General features: G+C 44.0%; 1 protein-coding gene across 1 annotated transcript; it reads left to right on the top strand.

Annotated features, from left to right (window-relative positions):
* Positions 1–4,719: 4,719 nt before the first annotated feature.
* On the top strand, positions 4,720–15,675 carry tnfsf10l3 (tumor necrosis factor (ligand) superfamily, member 10 like 3). The gene is made up of 5 exons (XM_052104824.1): positions 4,720–5,164; positions 8,022–8,171; positions 12,120–12,156; positions 12,345–12,437; positions 14,546–15,675. Exons 1-5 carry the CDS (start codon positions 4,916–4,918, stop codon positions 15,001–15,003), a joined length of 987 nt encoding a protein of 328 aa, XP_051960784.1. The 5' UTR covers positions 4,720–4,915; the 3' UTR covers positions 15,004–15,675.
* The last annotated feature ends 334 nt before the right edge of the window (positions 15,676–16,009 follow it).

The raw sequence follows: 16,009 nt of genomic DNA, 5'->3' as shown, positions 1-16,009 counted from the left end.
CCTCTCCATCCACGGCGGTGACTCTCCAGTCGTCCTTAGCGCTCCCTGTCACGCCAGCCCCACCGGTCAGTGAGCAAACCCCCACGCCAGTCGCTTTCCATGAGCCAGTGCGGTCAACTTCATCCGCCCGGAGGATTAAGAGAAGACGGACTTCCGCCTCCCAGCCCACGCCTGCCCCGGTCTGCGAGCCTGAGCCCACGTCAGCCACGGTCAGCGAGCCTGAGCCCACGTCAGCCACGGTCAGCGAGCCTGAGCCCACGTCAGCCACGGTCAGCGAGCCTGAGCCCACGCCAACCACGGTCAGCGAGCCTGATGCCATGCCAACCACGGTCAGCGAGCCTGAGCCCACGTCAGCCACGGTCAGCGAGCCTGCGCCCACATCAGCCACGGTCAGCGAGCCTGACGCCACGCCAACCACGCACAGCGGTCCAGCGTCACCAGTCCAACGTCAGTAAGCCAGTGCCTGTAGCCTCGACCGTCCCTGAGCCAGCGCCTGTAGCCTCGACCGTCCCTGAGCCAGCGCCAGTGGCCATGACCGTCCAAGAGCCAGCGCCAGTGGCCATGACCATCCAAGAGCCAGCGCCAGTGGCCATGAACGTCCAAGAGCCAGCGCCAGTGGCCATGACCGTCCAAGAGCCAGCGCCAGTAGCCATGACCGTCCAAGAGCCAGTGCCTCCCGAGCCTTCCAGGGCTCTGCCTCTCAAGTCTCTCGAGCCACCCAGGGCTCCGCCTCTCAAGTCTCTCTAATCTTCCTGGGCTCCTCCTCCCGAGCCTTCCAGGGCTCCGCTTCTCAAGTCTCTCGAGTCTTCCAGGGCTCCTCCTCTCGAGCCTCCCAGGGCTCCGCCTCTCAAGCCTCCCAGGGCTCCTCCTCTCGAGCCTCCCGAGCCTTCCAGGGCTCCGCCTCCCGAGCATCCCAGGGCTCCGCCTCTCAAGTCTCTCGAGCCACCAAGGGCTCAGCCTCTCAAGTCTCTCAAGCCACCCAAGGCTCCGCCTCTCGAGCCTTCCAGGGCTCTGCCTCTCGAGCCTCTCGAGCCACTCAGGGTTCCGCCTCTCGAGTCTCTCGAGCCACCCAGGGCTCCGCCTCTCAGGTCTCTCGAGCCACCCAGGGCTCCGCCTCGTGAGCATTCCAGGGCTCCGCCCCCGAGCCTCCTACGGCTCCGCCTCTCAAGTCTCTCAAGCCACCCAAGGCTCCGCCTCTCGAGCCTTCCAGGGCTCCACCTCTCGAGCCTCTCGAGCCACTCAGGGTTCCGCCTCTCGAGTCTCTCGAGCCACCCAGGGCTCCGCCTCTCAGGTCTCTCGAGCCACCCAGGGCTCCGCCTCGTGAGCTTTCCAGGGCTCCGCCTCCCGAGCCTCCTAGGGCTCTGCCTCCCGAGCATCCTGAGCCTCCCGAACCTCCTACAGCTCCGCCTCTCGAGCCTCCTACGGCTCCGCCTCTCGAGCCTCCTACGGCTCCGCCTCCCGAGCCTCCCTCTGCTCTGCCTCCTGAGCCTCCCTCTGCTCTGCCTCCTAAGCCTCCAGAGCTTTCCATGGTTCCGCCTCCCTCGGCTCCTCCTCCTGAGTCTCCCTCGGCTCCTCCTCCTGAGTCTCCCTCGGCTCAGCCTCCTGAGCCTCCCGAGCCTTCCTCGGCTCCGCCTTCCTCGGCTCCGCCTCCGGATCCCCCCTCAGCTCCGCCCCCAGAGTCTCCCTCGGCTCCGCCCCCTGAGCCTCCCACGGCTCCGTCAACCACGGCTCCGCCCCCGGAGCCTCCCTCGGCCCTGCCTACAGAACCTTCTATGGTTCCGCCAACCACGGCTCCGCCTCCGGAGTCTTCCGAACCTCTCCCGGCTCAAACTTCAGAGCCTTCTTCGCCCTCGCCTCTTTCGGCTCCACCTCCTGAACCTCCCTCAGCTCCGCCTCCAGAGCCTCCTTCGGCTCCATCTCCTGAGCCTCCCTCGGCTCCACCTCCAGTGGCTCCCTCAGCTCTGCCTTCTGAGCCTTCTACGCCATCGCCTCCCTCGGCTCCGCCTCCCGAGCCTCCCTCAGCACAGCCTACGCCTTCCACGGCGCCGCCTCCCAAGCCTTCTATGGCTCCGCCTACGCCTTCCAAAGCGCCGCCTCCCAATCCTTCTACGGCTCCACCTCCGAAGTCCTCCTTGGCTCTGCCCACCACGGTTCCACCTCCTGACCCACCCGAGACCTCCCCGTCTCACACCCCCATAGACTGCCTACCTGCCCTCTAAGGCACCCTGGTCTACCTGTTTGCCCCTTGCGCCTCCGTGGACTGCCTGTCTGCCCTTTCGGTCTCCCTGGTCTGCCTCTGTGTCCCTTGTGCCCCCTTTAGTCTGTCTGTTTTCCCCCTTTTCTAGCCCCTCTCTCCTTGAACATTTGTTTATTTTTGCTATTTTTTTGTTTCTTAGGACCGTCTGGAATCCGGTCCTTTTGAGGGGGGATTATGTTATGTTCCCGTGTTGTCTGCCCCGTGTTTTCTGTTTCACATGTCACTTATCCTGTTCCATGTCACGTTTTCCTTGTTGTCCGGTCCGTGTTTCGCTTGTCTTTGTCTAAAGAACTACAATTCCCACAATTCCCGGCCTCCCTCACTGCCTGCACTCATCATTGTTCTCACCTGTGTCTCATTTAGTCTTCATTGTGTCTGTGTATTTAAACCCTGTTGTTTTCCTTTTCCTTTGTCGTTCGTTGTGTCGTTTCATGTCGTGCCTATGCCCCTGTTTCCTGCCCTTCGTGAATGTTCTACCAGCTGTGTGTTCTTTTGTGTTAGAGTTAGTTTTTCCCATCGTGAACTTTTCTTTGTGTTTGCTTATTTGTTATTTATAATTAAAACCGCATTTGGAACCAAACCACCCGTCTGCCTTCTCCTGCTTCCCACATACATAACATGTACTTTAATTACTGTCACTTTATAACTGTCTGCTACCTCAATAACTGCTATGTTACATACTAACATACTATGAGATAGAACACTATCTCATAGTATATTACGTTTACGTTTTTAGAAACTGTCATCTTTTTGCACTACTGTGTACTGGTAGGTGCTGCACTGTCTCTCACTGTGCCTTTTGCCCTGTTAATTGTCAGAAATTTCTTGTACTGTCCTGTACTTTTTGCACATGTTTGCACGTGCACTTTATATAGGGTTATAGGTATATATAGGTATTTTATATAGGTATTTTATTTAGTTGTGTAGTCTCATGTGGTTCTGTGTTTGTCCTATGTTGTTTTTATGTAGCACCATGGTCCTGGAGGAACGTTGTCTCATTTCGCTGTGTACTGGACTAACTTTATATGGTTGAAACGACAATAAAAACCACTTGACTTGACTTGACTCCAATGGTTAAATCCATATTTTCGGGGGGCTTGGGTAGCTCAGCAAGTAAAGACAGTGACTACCACACCTGGAGTCGCAAGTTTGAATCCAGGGTGTGCTGTGTGAATCCAGTCAGGTCTCCGAAGCAACCAGTTGGCCCGGATGCTAGGGAGGGTATAGTCAATTTGGTTGTCGCTCTTGGGGTGCATGGTGAGTTGTGCATGGATGCCGCGGAGGATAGCGTGAAGCCTCCACACGTGCTAGGTCTCCGCAGTAACGCGTTCAACAAGCAATGTGATAAGATGTGCGAATTGACGTACTCAGACGTGGAGGCAACTTCGAGGACTTAGAGTACACTGGAACATGGGCATTCCATATTGGGGAGAAAAGGGGAGAAACCCCCCAAAAAAAACATGTCTTCAGAAGTGATATAAGTTTGGGTAAGAAACAGATACATATTTAAGTCCTTTTTTATCTTCACTTTCACATTCTTCTTTTGTTTTTGGTGATTTGCATTCTTTGTGCATATCGCCACCTACTGGGCAGGGAGGATTTTTTAAAACAAACTTAAATATTCAACTTTTTCTCACACACACACTTTCTTCACACACTTCGCTTCTGAAGACATGGATTTAACCACTGGAGTCTTGTGGATTAATTTTATGCTGCGTTTAAGTGCGTTTTGAAGCTTCAGCTTGCATTCTTCTACAAATCTTAAAAACTTTTGTATTCAGCACAACAAAGAAAGACATACACATCTGAGATGGCATGAAGTTGAGTAAATTTATGAGAGAAATTTCATTTTTCTGTGAACTATCCCTTTAAGGAAGCACTTAGTAATACTAATTATTAAGTTATCACTGTGTAATTACAAAGCACTTAGTAATGAAAGCCTAAATGTTTAGTAATATTAAGCTGCTTGTAGCTTGAATTCATTTATTATTATAGTAATTAATTATAGCAACGTGCAATAAAATGGAGACTGTCATTTGAAGAGTTAGCTACATTTTAATTATGGCACCTACACAGTATCCCCTTTCACACATACAGCGTTTTACAGAAAATTTTCTGCAATTTTCAGGTTAGAGGTCATGTGTGAACACGACCCTTTTGAAAATCCTGGTAAAATTTGCTTTGGCAATTTCCTTTAATGAAACGTTGTATCAGTATCTATAAATGTTTTGGTGGTGTGAATAGCACATGTGCTACATTTACCAGTAAAGGCAACCCAACGATTGTCCTGTAATTTACCTGGCTGCATGTGTGAAAGGGGCTAATATGTGTTGCGGATGCAACTGGTAGCATGGAAGGAACTGTAGTTGTATAAAATAAGAAATGAGAGGGAAGGGCAGCTAATTGGAACAGGGTGAAAAGCGCGTGATACATCAGTCTATTGTCAAACTCATTCAGTTATTATTATGCGCCACAGAACCGCCTCGCGCACAGCAGAGCAGCCTGTTTTCTCAACCAGAGTAGCTGGTTATTGTTACTGAAACCCGCCACAACGACGGCGACCCATTTATCCCGCTGTCTCCTCGAACATATCTTTGTTGTGGGCGGTGGTACGTAAAATTAAACTTTTTTTTAATTGGTAACATTACAGTGATTAACATGGATTCTGCAGCCCCTCCTCAATGCCTGCTGCAGTCAATCGACAGGAAAGCGGTGGCATCTGAGGGCAACTCCGATTATTTACAATCTGTTAGTAGCGAATCGAGCTCATTCATCATGGTTGAGCCCATAAACCGCCTCGAAGTTCCGTCCAGGCTGTGGGTGACGACGGTTGTGGTCATCGTGATTGTCCTTCAAGTTGCCTCGACAACGGGACTCTTCATCTACTTAAATATGTCAGTGGCACAGGTAAAAACCAAAACGAATGTGGTTTTGTTGTGTAAATGTTTTAGTGGTTTATACAGTGTTGGGGGCGCATAAGTGTACGTTTGGGGCACTTTCCATATCGTTTTAAAATGTTCCCATAAGATTCTGCAAAACTGGAGATCTGACATGTTATAACGTGTAAAAAGCAGTTTTTAACCCTGCAGGCTGACATGCCGTCATCTTTAGTTTTACATGTTTTTATTGTGTCAGCACTACTTTTTTATTTGGATTGTCTTGAGATGGTGTAAACTTCACTAAGCTTGTTGCCACTAGAATGAGGTCATAGGTTGACATCAGTTCTCATGCATAGTGAGCTTCTAAATTCCTGGCTTTTGTATTGGGGTTTTACATATCAAATTTTTTTTATTTATGTATTTTTTTTTTTAATCACAGACTCTAATTACAGAATATTGCAATTTTCCCATGCTTTCAAACAGCCCTAAGAGCTTTTGCAATGAGGTCTTTTGTATTCTGACACCGTCTTTATGTTCAGCATGGGAAAGTTGTCAAACTCTGACCAAAAATGTCCTGTAAGGCAAGTTACATAATGCACTATATGCTAGTGTGCAATTACAGCACCAAATGGTATTTATATTCTTCAATTTGTTTCAGCAAATATAGTTTTTCCATGATTTTGTGTACAGTACAGTTTTTTAAGGCAATCCATTTGCATGCTTTTTCTAAGTATTTATTTGACACTTGAACTTCATTTTTTAAGTAATGTTAACTAGTTAAGTAAACATAATTCATCTGTGAAATAAGTATAATTGTTTTATTTAATTATTTAACTTGAGTTATTGTTACGAAGGTAGACGAGGAGTGGGGATCTAGATGCAGTTTTATTGAATATAATAAGACAAACAAGACTGGAACAAACAAAACATCCACGAGGGGAAACAAAAGATATAAACAAGGGAAAACATCCACGACGGGCTCAGGCAGGAACACATTCAGGAACAGACATTAACATTTTCATTGGAACATTCACATTCACATTTGGAAACATACAACGACCGACCAAGACTGACCAAACAACCAGGGTTTAAATTTACAAGGATAATCATGATTAAATTAACCACAGGTGAGAACAATGAAGTGCACAGGGAGTGATGAGGGCAGGGAATTATGGGAAGTGTAGTTTATGACAAATGAAACACGGGACAGACAACAGGGGATCGTGACAGTTATAGTACATCTTATACTCTATAAGGGAAATAATGACTGAAAAATCTTGGTCCGCAATATGGCACATTGGATTCTGCTCAGTACTTCTTAGTGTACATAAATCTGCACTTTCGTGAAGTCAAATTGAGTAAAGAAGAATGGTTTAAATTTAACAGGCTCCCAAAGTTCACCAGAGGCCACACTAATCACCCTAATGGTGACTTAACATAAATCACATCTATAAACCAGCTAAAACAAAACCACAACAATAGTCATAAGAATCAAATCTATATACATTTAAAAAACATTTTTCAGCCAGAATTTTTTACTTGATCATTTTGAGTCAGTAGTACTCAAAGCCAAAGTTTAAAGAACATAAAAATTTAGTTATGATTACAAAATGTGACCTTTCAAGTACTGTTTAATAAGGACAGTATAAATGTTTTTATTAATAACAACTTTAGGGATTAGAGAGTAACGGTAGCTGAATTAAAACTAGTAAGAAAAGAAAAAAACTTAAGCTTAAGTTGAGTTAACAATTTTTTTTGTTGTTAATTATTAGTATTTACTGTGTACAAACAAAAATGTCATGATATTTTACGTTTCTAAAAATCATTGTACACCAGCATCTTTTTAATACAGTAAAACACAAAAGACAAAGATCCCCCATTTAGCCTTAACAGACTGTAGGGGCAAGTGCTGTTAGCGAGCACCTATGAAGGCCGGAACGGTACACGAGGGGGTGGGTGGCCAGCACCACGCCCGACCGCCTTTGTCTCCCCAGTGGTGATGTTTTACACACCGCACCAGGTACTCATTTTAGACTGAGTCGACCTAGGGGAGGCCCGGGACCGGTTCAGATAATCGTCACCAGGTTCGTAGCGCAGTGCGCTATCCGCTACACTACCGCTCGCCCACCCACAGTAAAAAACACACACACACACACACACACACACACACACACACACACACACACACACACACACACACACACACACACACACACACACACACACACACACACACACACACACACACACACACACACACACACGTTTGGCTTATGTGTGTGTGTGTGTGTATGTTGTGTTTCCATGTTTTATGGGGACTTTCCATAGACATAATGGTTTTTATACTGTACAAACTTTATATTCTATCCCCTAAACCTAACCCTACCCCTAAACCTAACCCTCACAGAAAACTTTCTGCATTTTTACATTTTCAAAAAACATAAATTAGTATGATTTATAAGCTGTTTTCCTCATGGGGACCGACAAAATGTCCCCACAAGGTAAAACATTTCGGGTTTTACTATCCTTATGGGGACATTTGGTCCCCACAAAGTGATAAATACACGCTCACACACACACTGTTACGATAATAATTGAAAACAAAGGAAATAGTCAAAGCAAAACTTCCAAATGCATTATGGTAAAGAAAGTTGGGGAGTAAAATGTGCTGGAGTGTCCTGAAAATAATAAATAAAAATAATTGTAATGATCCTAAACATAGGCTTTATTTTCTTAGTGCAAAATGTAATTTCATATATATATATATATATATATATATATATATATATATATATATATATATATATATATCTCTATATATATATATATATATATATATATATATATATTTATATATGGTGGTGGTGTCGTTCTGTCATGGACAGGCTCGGTCCCAGGGTGTGGTGGAGGAACTGAGATGTCTTGGTCTTCTGAATGCTCTAGAGAAAGAGCAGGACGTACCAGATGACCTGGTGCAGCTATTTGGGGAGCCGTGCATTAAACTAGCCGAAGGACTCAAAGCCTACATTTCTAAGGTAAAGAGTTGCTGCATTGCTTACAAAAATAAAATGCAAATGGTGTACTTAATTACAATTTTATTATGCAGCATTTATGTTCAGTTAAAAAAAATAATCATACAAATTTACATTATATAAGTGTTTTTATAACTATATCGTCATGGTTACGGGAACGGAGGTTACATCAGTATCCATGACGTTCCCTATCTGTCACTCACTCAACGTTGTGTCGATGAGTTGACACTAGAGGTCCCAATGGAATATGCCACAAGAGCTGAACCGAGTTACGCAGACTGGCGGTGCGAGACGGGCAGAACTATGTGTGCCTTGTAGCCAGCGCAGCAAGCCGTCGTGTAACACACTAGCAGGCATGAAGCAGTTCCCTACACCTTGGGGAGTGGCTAACTGCTCAGAAGTTTAAGGACTGGCTTGCCCAGCCGTAGACTTCTCTCTATTGTTCTCCCCAAAAAAAGGAACAAAATCATTCAGCTGGAGGCCATATAAGGTCCATGGTGGGGGTGTCCCTCCAAAAAGGAAGACACTGCAGAGACCACACCCGGGGGGTTGACTTCTAAGTGGAATAAAACACATGGTCTTACCGGGTCGAAGCAGAAGCACGGGGGCGCCTCGTTGGGGGGGCCCTGGCCTGAGTGATCGTGTCTACCACTGCTGGTGATAGGCCACTTAAGTCTTCCATGTCCCATCCAGGGGCCAGACATGGATATTCCAGAGGTCCGGTCACGGGTGCCAGATGGAGCCCTTCCTCAATTGAATTTGCCAGGGGGGGCTGTCGCGAGGAGCATTAGGTCCGAGAACCAAGTCCGGGAGGGCCAGTAAGGGGCCATTAAGAGGATCTGCTCCTCATCCTCCCTGACCTTGCACACTGTACAAGTAGGCTCACTGGGGGGAATGCATATTTGCGTAGCCCCAGGGTTCAGCTGGGTGCCAGGGCATCTGTGTCGAGGGGAGCCTTGGTCAGAGAATAACAAATCAGGCAGTGGAAGGATTATGGGGAAGCAAACAGGTCTACCTGTGCTTGGCTGAATCAAATCTAGATCAGCTGGGCCACCTGAGGGTGGAGTCTCCACTCTCCCCTGAGCGTAACCTGCCACGACAGCGTGTCTGCTGTGCTGTTGAGGTGGCCCGGGATTTGAGTTACTCGCAGTGACTTGAGCCGCTGCTGACTTGAGTTGTGAGTTGTGACATTCGACGAGAGTGTAGGCCACCTTGGTGGTTGATGTACGCAATCATCACTGTGTTGTCCGTCTGGACCAACACATGCTTGCCCCAGATCAACAGCAATAGCCCCCTCAGGGCAAGTAGTACCGCCAGAAACTTGAGGCAGTTGATGTGCCAACGCAGTTGCGGGCTTGTCCAAGGGCTGGCGACTGAGTGCCCGTTGCACACGGTGCCCTATCCATGCTGGGAGGCATCTGTCATAACCAAAATGTGCCTGGGGACCTGACCTAGGGGAACTCCTGCCCGTAGGAATGCTAGGTCTGACCAGGGGCTGAATAGGTGGCGACAAGCCTGCGTGATGAGAACCCTATTTGCCGTGGCGCCATGCTCGTCTCTCAACTGGGGTCTGTAGCCAATGCTGAAGTGGAATATGCATCAACCCGAGCGCCGTGACCGTCGCTGAGGATGCCATATGCCCCAGGAGCCTCTGAAAGGATTTCAGTGTGACTAGCATATTCTGCCTGAACCTATGCAGACAGTCCAGCACTGATGGCACGTGCACATTGGTGAGGCACGCTGTCATCGAGTCTAACTCCGTACCGAGAAAAGAGATGCTCTGAACCGGGGCAAGCTTGCTCTTTTCCCAGTTGACCCGAAGCCCCAAGCGGCTGAGGTGCCTGACCACCAGGTCCCTGTGCACACAACATGTCCCACGAGTGAGCTAGTAGCGGGGTAAGGGCTGCCTCTGCAGACGGGGAACCGCAGGGGTGGCTTGCCCTCTTACGAAGGCGAGCCGTGACTGCAACGTAGCCATGGTCATGTCCTCACAATGAGGACATGAACCATCAACGAATGCTGACTCCACGTGGGTGGCACCCAAACACAAATATACTCTTTTGTGTATTTATATATATACATATGTATATATATATATATATATATAGGAAGCTTTGCTCTGCTGTCAAAGCACCCAGGGGTGTTGCTCAACACAACTGTAGTGTGCGAGGGGGAAAACCGCTGTAATGCGCCATAGATCCAACAGCTTTGGAGCGAGAGAGATTAGTGGAACGGCAGGAGGGATTCAGCTCAGTGAATGCGTCCGCTCGGCTTCAAAGAAGAAGTCTGAGTGTGTGTTTGCAAGCGGCACTCCTTTTATACTTGTATGTCCGGGGGAGTGGCATGCAAATTCCGCACATCAATTCTCATTGGTCTTTTCTGAAAGATCACTTACCACTGCTGTTGTATACACTTCATACAGACTAAAGGCCTATTTATATTTCTGTGTCAAACCTACACCATTGCCTGGCTCATACCTCTCGAAAAATGTAACTATGCATCACATATTTGCGCACCACAACAGCGGAGATTTTCCACAAAATTATAACTACATCATAACACATTGCATTTGGGCTCGTTTTAATTGGGAGCAGTTGCTGTTTTTATTTTATATTGTTAAAAAAGGAAACCTGACAAAAGCCTCTTTATAATTTATACAGTATAAGCCTGATTAATTTTATCTCGGCATGCAGACAAAGTGTATATTAAATAAGTTGTACATAAATCTCAACATGTTCACATACTTTGGTGAATTTGTTTTTAATGCCACAATAATTTAACAAATACTTTTGAATCCACCAATTACATTTTGTTGATTTATATTTATTTCAGAAATTAAGGCATTTTCTCTCAATTTACTAGCATTTTGGCTGTGTACTGTAATGATGCAGACACACCCACACAGAACTATAAATGCAAACCAATTTGTAGGCCACTGCGTAGAGATACAATGCAGAAGGATCAACTGGCCTTTACTGGGAAATGAGGGAACCATTGATATGGTTCTCATGGCATTGGATTGGACCTGAAACCCTTTGGACATAACTACATTGTCCATTTAGAGCAAAAGGGAAAGTAGCTGTCAAAAGCCACAAAGCCCTTCTGGTATTAATTCTCATAGAAATACATCTCATTTAATATACACAACAACATTCAGCATTAATCTACCCCTGCTATTGGCTACTCCGGAGGAGTTAAGACAATCCCTCACAAGTAATTTACGATCAAGTACCTTATATTTTAAAGCGCTTAACCTCAAGTTACTCAAATTCCAATTGAAAATAGTCCTTAAACCTCCTCCCAGCCACTGTGATAGTGGCAAAAACATTAACGAAAATGGTATAACTTCAGCAGGATACTGTATTTATGATTGACAGATATATTAGATGTTTAATTTGACCCGTTGCACTCAAGAAATTTCATGTCAGTTTCACTCTAATAAATAAAATGTAATGAAAGCTGTCCTCTGTGACTTTGATGTTACTCTTTCCACTCCAGTGTTCCAGAAAAGAGCTTTGTTTGTCTGTCTGAAATAGATTTCAATGTGGAAAATGTTTTGATAAATGTTGCTATGCTTTAGATATATACCATTCAGTATTGCTTCTATCAAAACAGGGGTGTGCAGTTTAGTAGCAATGTTTATTTGGCAGGAACAATGTCTTTTATTATCTGTGGCTCTATGCTGGATCCTGAGAGGAAAGACCAGCCCTGTATGATGACACGGGGCCAAAGACACAACGTTACTCAGTTTAGCCAGCTCTACACCAGTTATCTGACTGTATTATACTTGAAATAGCAAGAATCACTTATAGGAATGATGTAGATTTGCAGATTTGCCATTTTTATGAATTCAGGCCATTGATCCATTGAGTTGATTATTGGTTTGGTAGGTAGTTTTTTATGACTGCTTTTGTCACAAATATGAGTATAAGCATTTTTCTTCTCTTTTAGGTCACAGAAAACATAATCTCTAAACACACCTTTCAAGGTAACATGAAACCAAAGAAATTATTACTCATTATTTGCTTCTTTTATACACACTCCTATTTCTACTGTAACCTCAGCTCTTTTTGAAAAACATTTAATGCACATATATTATTGAAACTAGCTTCAAATATTCTTTTGGCCTTGTTCTTGAGCTCCATTGTACACCTTTTGTTCTTAAATGTTTCACAGAAAGAGTAGCCATCCCTCCTCGAGCAAAATTACTCACCACTGGCAGCCCACGGCCGTCTGCTCATCTTACTCTCAGAGACAGTGGACTTCAGGGTGAGTTTGCCAGCATGTCTGGGGGTGTATATTAAACAGACAAAAACTCAAAAGTTACTCTTGTAAGTAATTTAATTATTTGTTAAAAACCTAAAGATACACTGCTTCATTAGGAATTTAGCTAAATGTCTTGAATGTTTACTGAACTGATAACTCTGATAAATGAAAACAGTGGAAAAAACAAGTTCAACAAATGCTTTGTGGACACAAACAAATCGCAGAGTTCCCCACATTCACAAAAAATGTCCTTGAGAAAGATTTCATGGATTTTTTTGTCCTGCAAAATAAGTTAAAGGTTTGGATCGTTAAACAGAAAGTAAAAATTATAATGATTATTATATAGGTGGTAACTCATAGGGGAAAAATTGCATTTAGAGTGAACACAGGTAAAGTGGTATACTTTTTGATAATTTGTCATTGGTGTTGTTTTTTCAAATATGAACAAATGGATATATCTGCATTTGTATAGCTTGAGTCTGAAGGGATTTAAAGACATCTTTATGGGTCTAAACTCCTAAGAGAAAGTCTGGTGTCTTATAGCAGCAGGGTCACCGAAGCCGGAGGGACCACAGCCCCCACACTTTTAACCTACACCTCAATGGAATTTCGGCTGACATAAAAATAAGCGCACCTCTGGCACATGCATTAATAGTAGTTTGGTTTGGAAATTGACTGAAAAGGAGTGACTTCTAGCTGCTTTGAGTCATTGCTCAAACAATCAAAAGCAATCAAAAAGAAACATGATTCATAAAGCTATGAAACCTTAACAAACAATTCATTTTTATTCCAATGCTTCCAATAGCAAGTCCTCAAGCATTAACAAAAACAGACTTTGAAGTATATTCCTGGTAAGGACTATAATTCGATGTAGTTTTAGCATCTGATATTCATTTAAACTTTTAAATGTGCCATTTTGCCCTTTGCACCAAGAAAAGTGAACATATGCTGACGTCTGACCGATCCATATAAACACTGATCTACAAAAGATCAGGAACCTGATTAAAAAAAGTCAAAATGAATGAAAGTGGATGAGGGCGCACTGGCTTAATGTCACTGCCATTCTATGCTGTTTGTAGACATGTGTTGAACATTAAGGAGATGTTTCGTTATACTCAAGTCCAGATGTTGATGTAAATAGTTATAACTTGCATGATAAGACTTATATGATAGTCGTAGAATGTCCATATATTATTTTCACAATTCTAACAAGCTTATCAAGTAACATAATGTGGGTTTAGTGTTATTCTTCTTTCAAGAGGGAAATTTGACTTAATTCACAATAAGACAAGATTGATAATGAAGATCAGTCATAAAGTCAGCAGAATTAGACAAAGTAGGATTATGAACAAATATTGCTTTGTATCTTATTAGTGGAGATGAGGAAATAGCTTTAACCCCTACCTCTTCAAGTCACACAATGTCGAATGCAATATGCTGCTTTAAAAATGTATAAAACACAGGGCATATTGTGCTTGTGTAATGTTGTTAAATGCAGACACAAACTATGAAACGACTGTCAAACTATTTAATAGACAGATAAAAAGATGGACAGATTCATAAGAACATGCAGTTGAACCAATACTGTTTTCCAGTAATATCCAAAGACAGCTGCCTCATCAAAGTTATGTGTGAACTGTGCAATGACAAGTGTATAGCCAGTCTCTCTCTCTCTCTGTTACACAGATAAAGCACATTTAAATCTCTTTAGTTAGATTACTTTAGCATTCTGTGTATGTTGATGAGCCAGTAACTGTGATCTCAAAAGCTGGTCTGAAATAAACTGGTCATATTTTCCCACTTTAACTGACATGTGTCTACCTGACACAGAGAAGAATTTGTTTTATATTATTCAGTGGTAGGATATGTACTGTGATGCTCAGTCCTGTTCCAGAAGATCTATCTTCCTGCAGAGTTTTTACTCAAATCAAACCAATACCATTTCATTAATGTGTTCTGGTTTAACCTGAAAATGATAATAGTGATGTGTGTTTGGGTTGGACCTGAACTCTACAGTAAATGTAATCTTTTTGAGTAGGATTAAGTAAGAGAGTACACAGAGATAATCAAGGAGTCTGTTGGGTCTTTCAACTTCTTCCTCACTTTACCAGGTCCCACATCCCTAACCCCCCAGGCTGACCTTTACCAGTCCTGTCGTCATCCTGTTCGTTCCTGGGGAAACCAGAGCTTCGGCTCCCACCTGCACAACATGACGGTGTCCAACGGCCGTCTGCGTATTCCTCGCGCAGGACGCTACTACCTGTACGCCCAAGTCTACTTCCAATATCTCACCCTCTCCAGTGACGATTACCACTCTGGCTTTGTCAGCCACCAGGTGGTGCAGTGTGTCTACAAGAAGACTGCCTATGCTCACCCTATTCAGCTCCTGAAGGGTGTGGGCACCAAATGTTGGTCACCAGACAGTGAGAATGCTCTTCATTCAATCTATCAGGGTGGGCTGTTTGAACTTCGTGCAGGAGATGAGATCTTCATCTCTGTGTCTTCTCCAACAGCTGTATATGCAGAAGACTCATCCAGCTACTTTGGGGCCTTCCTGTTTGACCTCTGAAGGACACAGTTGTGGTTTGTGGTCTTAATTAAAGGCAAAGGAAATGGTTCACATGGGAACTATGAAAAAAAGGGAACTACAGATACTCTGTATAAAGGGATTACATTCTGCCATCTGGAAAATGTAAATGGCTCTGTAATGGCCAACAGACTAGACTAGACTGAATCTGTACTTATAGCAGTAATTTTTCTGAAACCATCATGTCAGTGTGGTTTTAGGTGAAGACTGGCTGGAGGTGAAAGCTCTAGCATCTACATTTGATGTTTTATGGGAAAATGGACATGAATGGGGTTGATGTGCGATAGCCTCACATGACTGAGTGATATAATATAAAATAATATCTGGACGGACACATCATAAGCATATCTGAGAGGAAGATATGAAGTTGAACTGCCTAACAACCTTTACGTTGTACACACTTTCTTCAAAAAGAAGAAACACCAGAAAATGAGTATGAGGTCCTTCATTATATAACCAATTAGGAAAAAAAAATCCATCATGTGAGTTAAGACGTTTTCAATTTTAACAACAAACTTTTTTGTTTTACTGTATGTTTCACTGTTCAAAATTTTCATTCCATTTTTATGAAGTCAATCTGAGTCAATGTGACTGGTCATGGTTCAGTAATCTTTAGTTAAATAAAAAATATTCATTCGCCATTTTGCACCATGAGTCAAACCTGCGTTTCATTCATGCACTGTGTTGCTAATAATCTTGAAGGAGCACAGCAACAAATCCCAGTATTGTCAGGGGACACTGGCCAACCCGGATAAGAGCAAGTCTCGACGTGACTCATATTTGACTCATTTTTCAAAACATGCCAAAGTTAATCTTATCTAATTTGTATTACAAACTTAATTAAACCCACTTTCAAGAATGTCCTCCTAAAGCATCTATCCTGGAGCACAACCCGTTAGTACTGTGGTCTCAGTTCTGATCCAGTGGACATTTTTTATGTGATTTGTGAACACAAAACCAACAAATGAGAAGGTGTATGATTTCTTGT

Source organism: Xyrauchen texanus, chromosome 34 (genome assembly GCF_025860055.1).
Source record: "Xyrauchen texanus isolate HMW12.3.18 chromosome 34, RBS_HiC_50CHRs, whole genome shotgun sequence".
In the NCBI taxonomy this organism is placed as follows: Eukaryota; Metazoa; Chordata; class Actinopteri; order Cypriniformes; family Catostomidae; genus Xyrauchen; species Xyrauchen texanus.
This window is presented reverse-complemented; position numbering and strand designations above follow the sequence as displayed.

Bases quoted from the DNA above. Each gene is read 5' to 3' on its own strand.
- tnfsf10l3 (XM_052104824.1), top strand. From the start codon at position 4,916: ATGGATTCTGCAGCCCCTCCTCAATGCCTGCTGCAGTCAATCGACAGG. The intron at 5,165-8,021 runs GTAAAAACCAAA...TGTCATGGACAG, and splicing joins TAAATATGTCAGTGGCACAG to GCTCGGTCCCAGGGTGTGGT. The intron at 12,438-14,545 runs GTGAGTTTGCCA...TCACTTTACCAG, and splicing joins CAGAGACAGTGGACTTCAGG to GTCCCACATCCCTAACCCCC.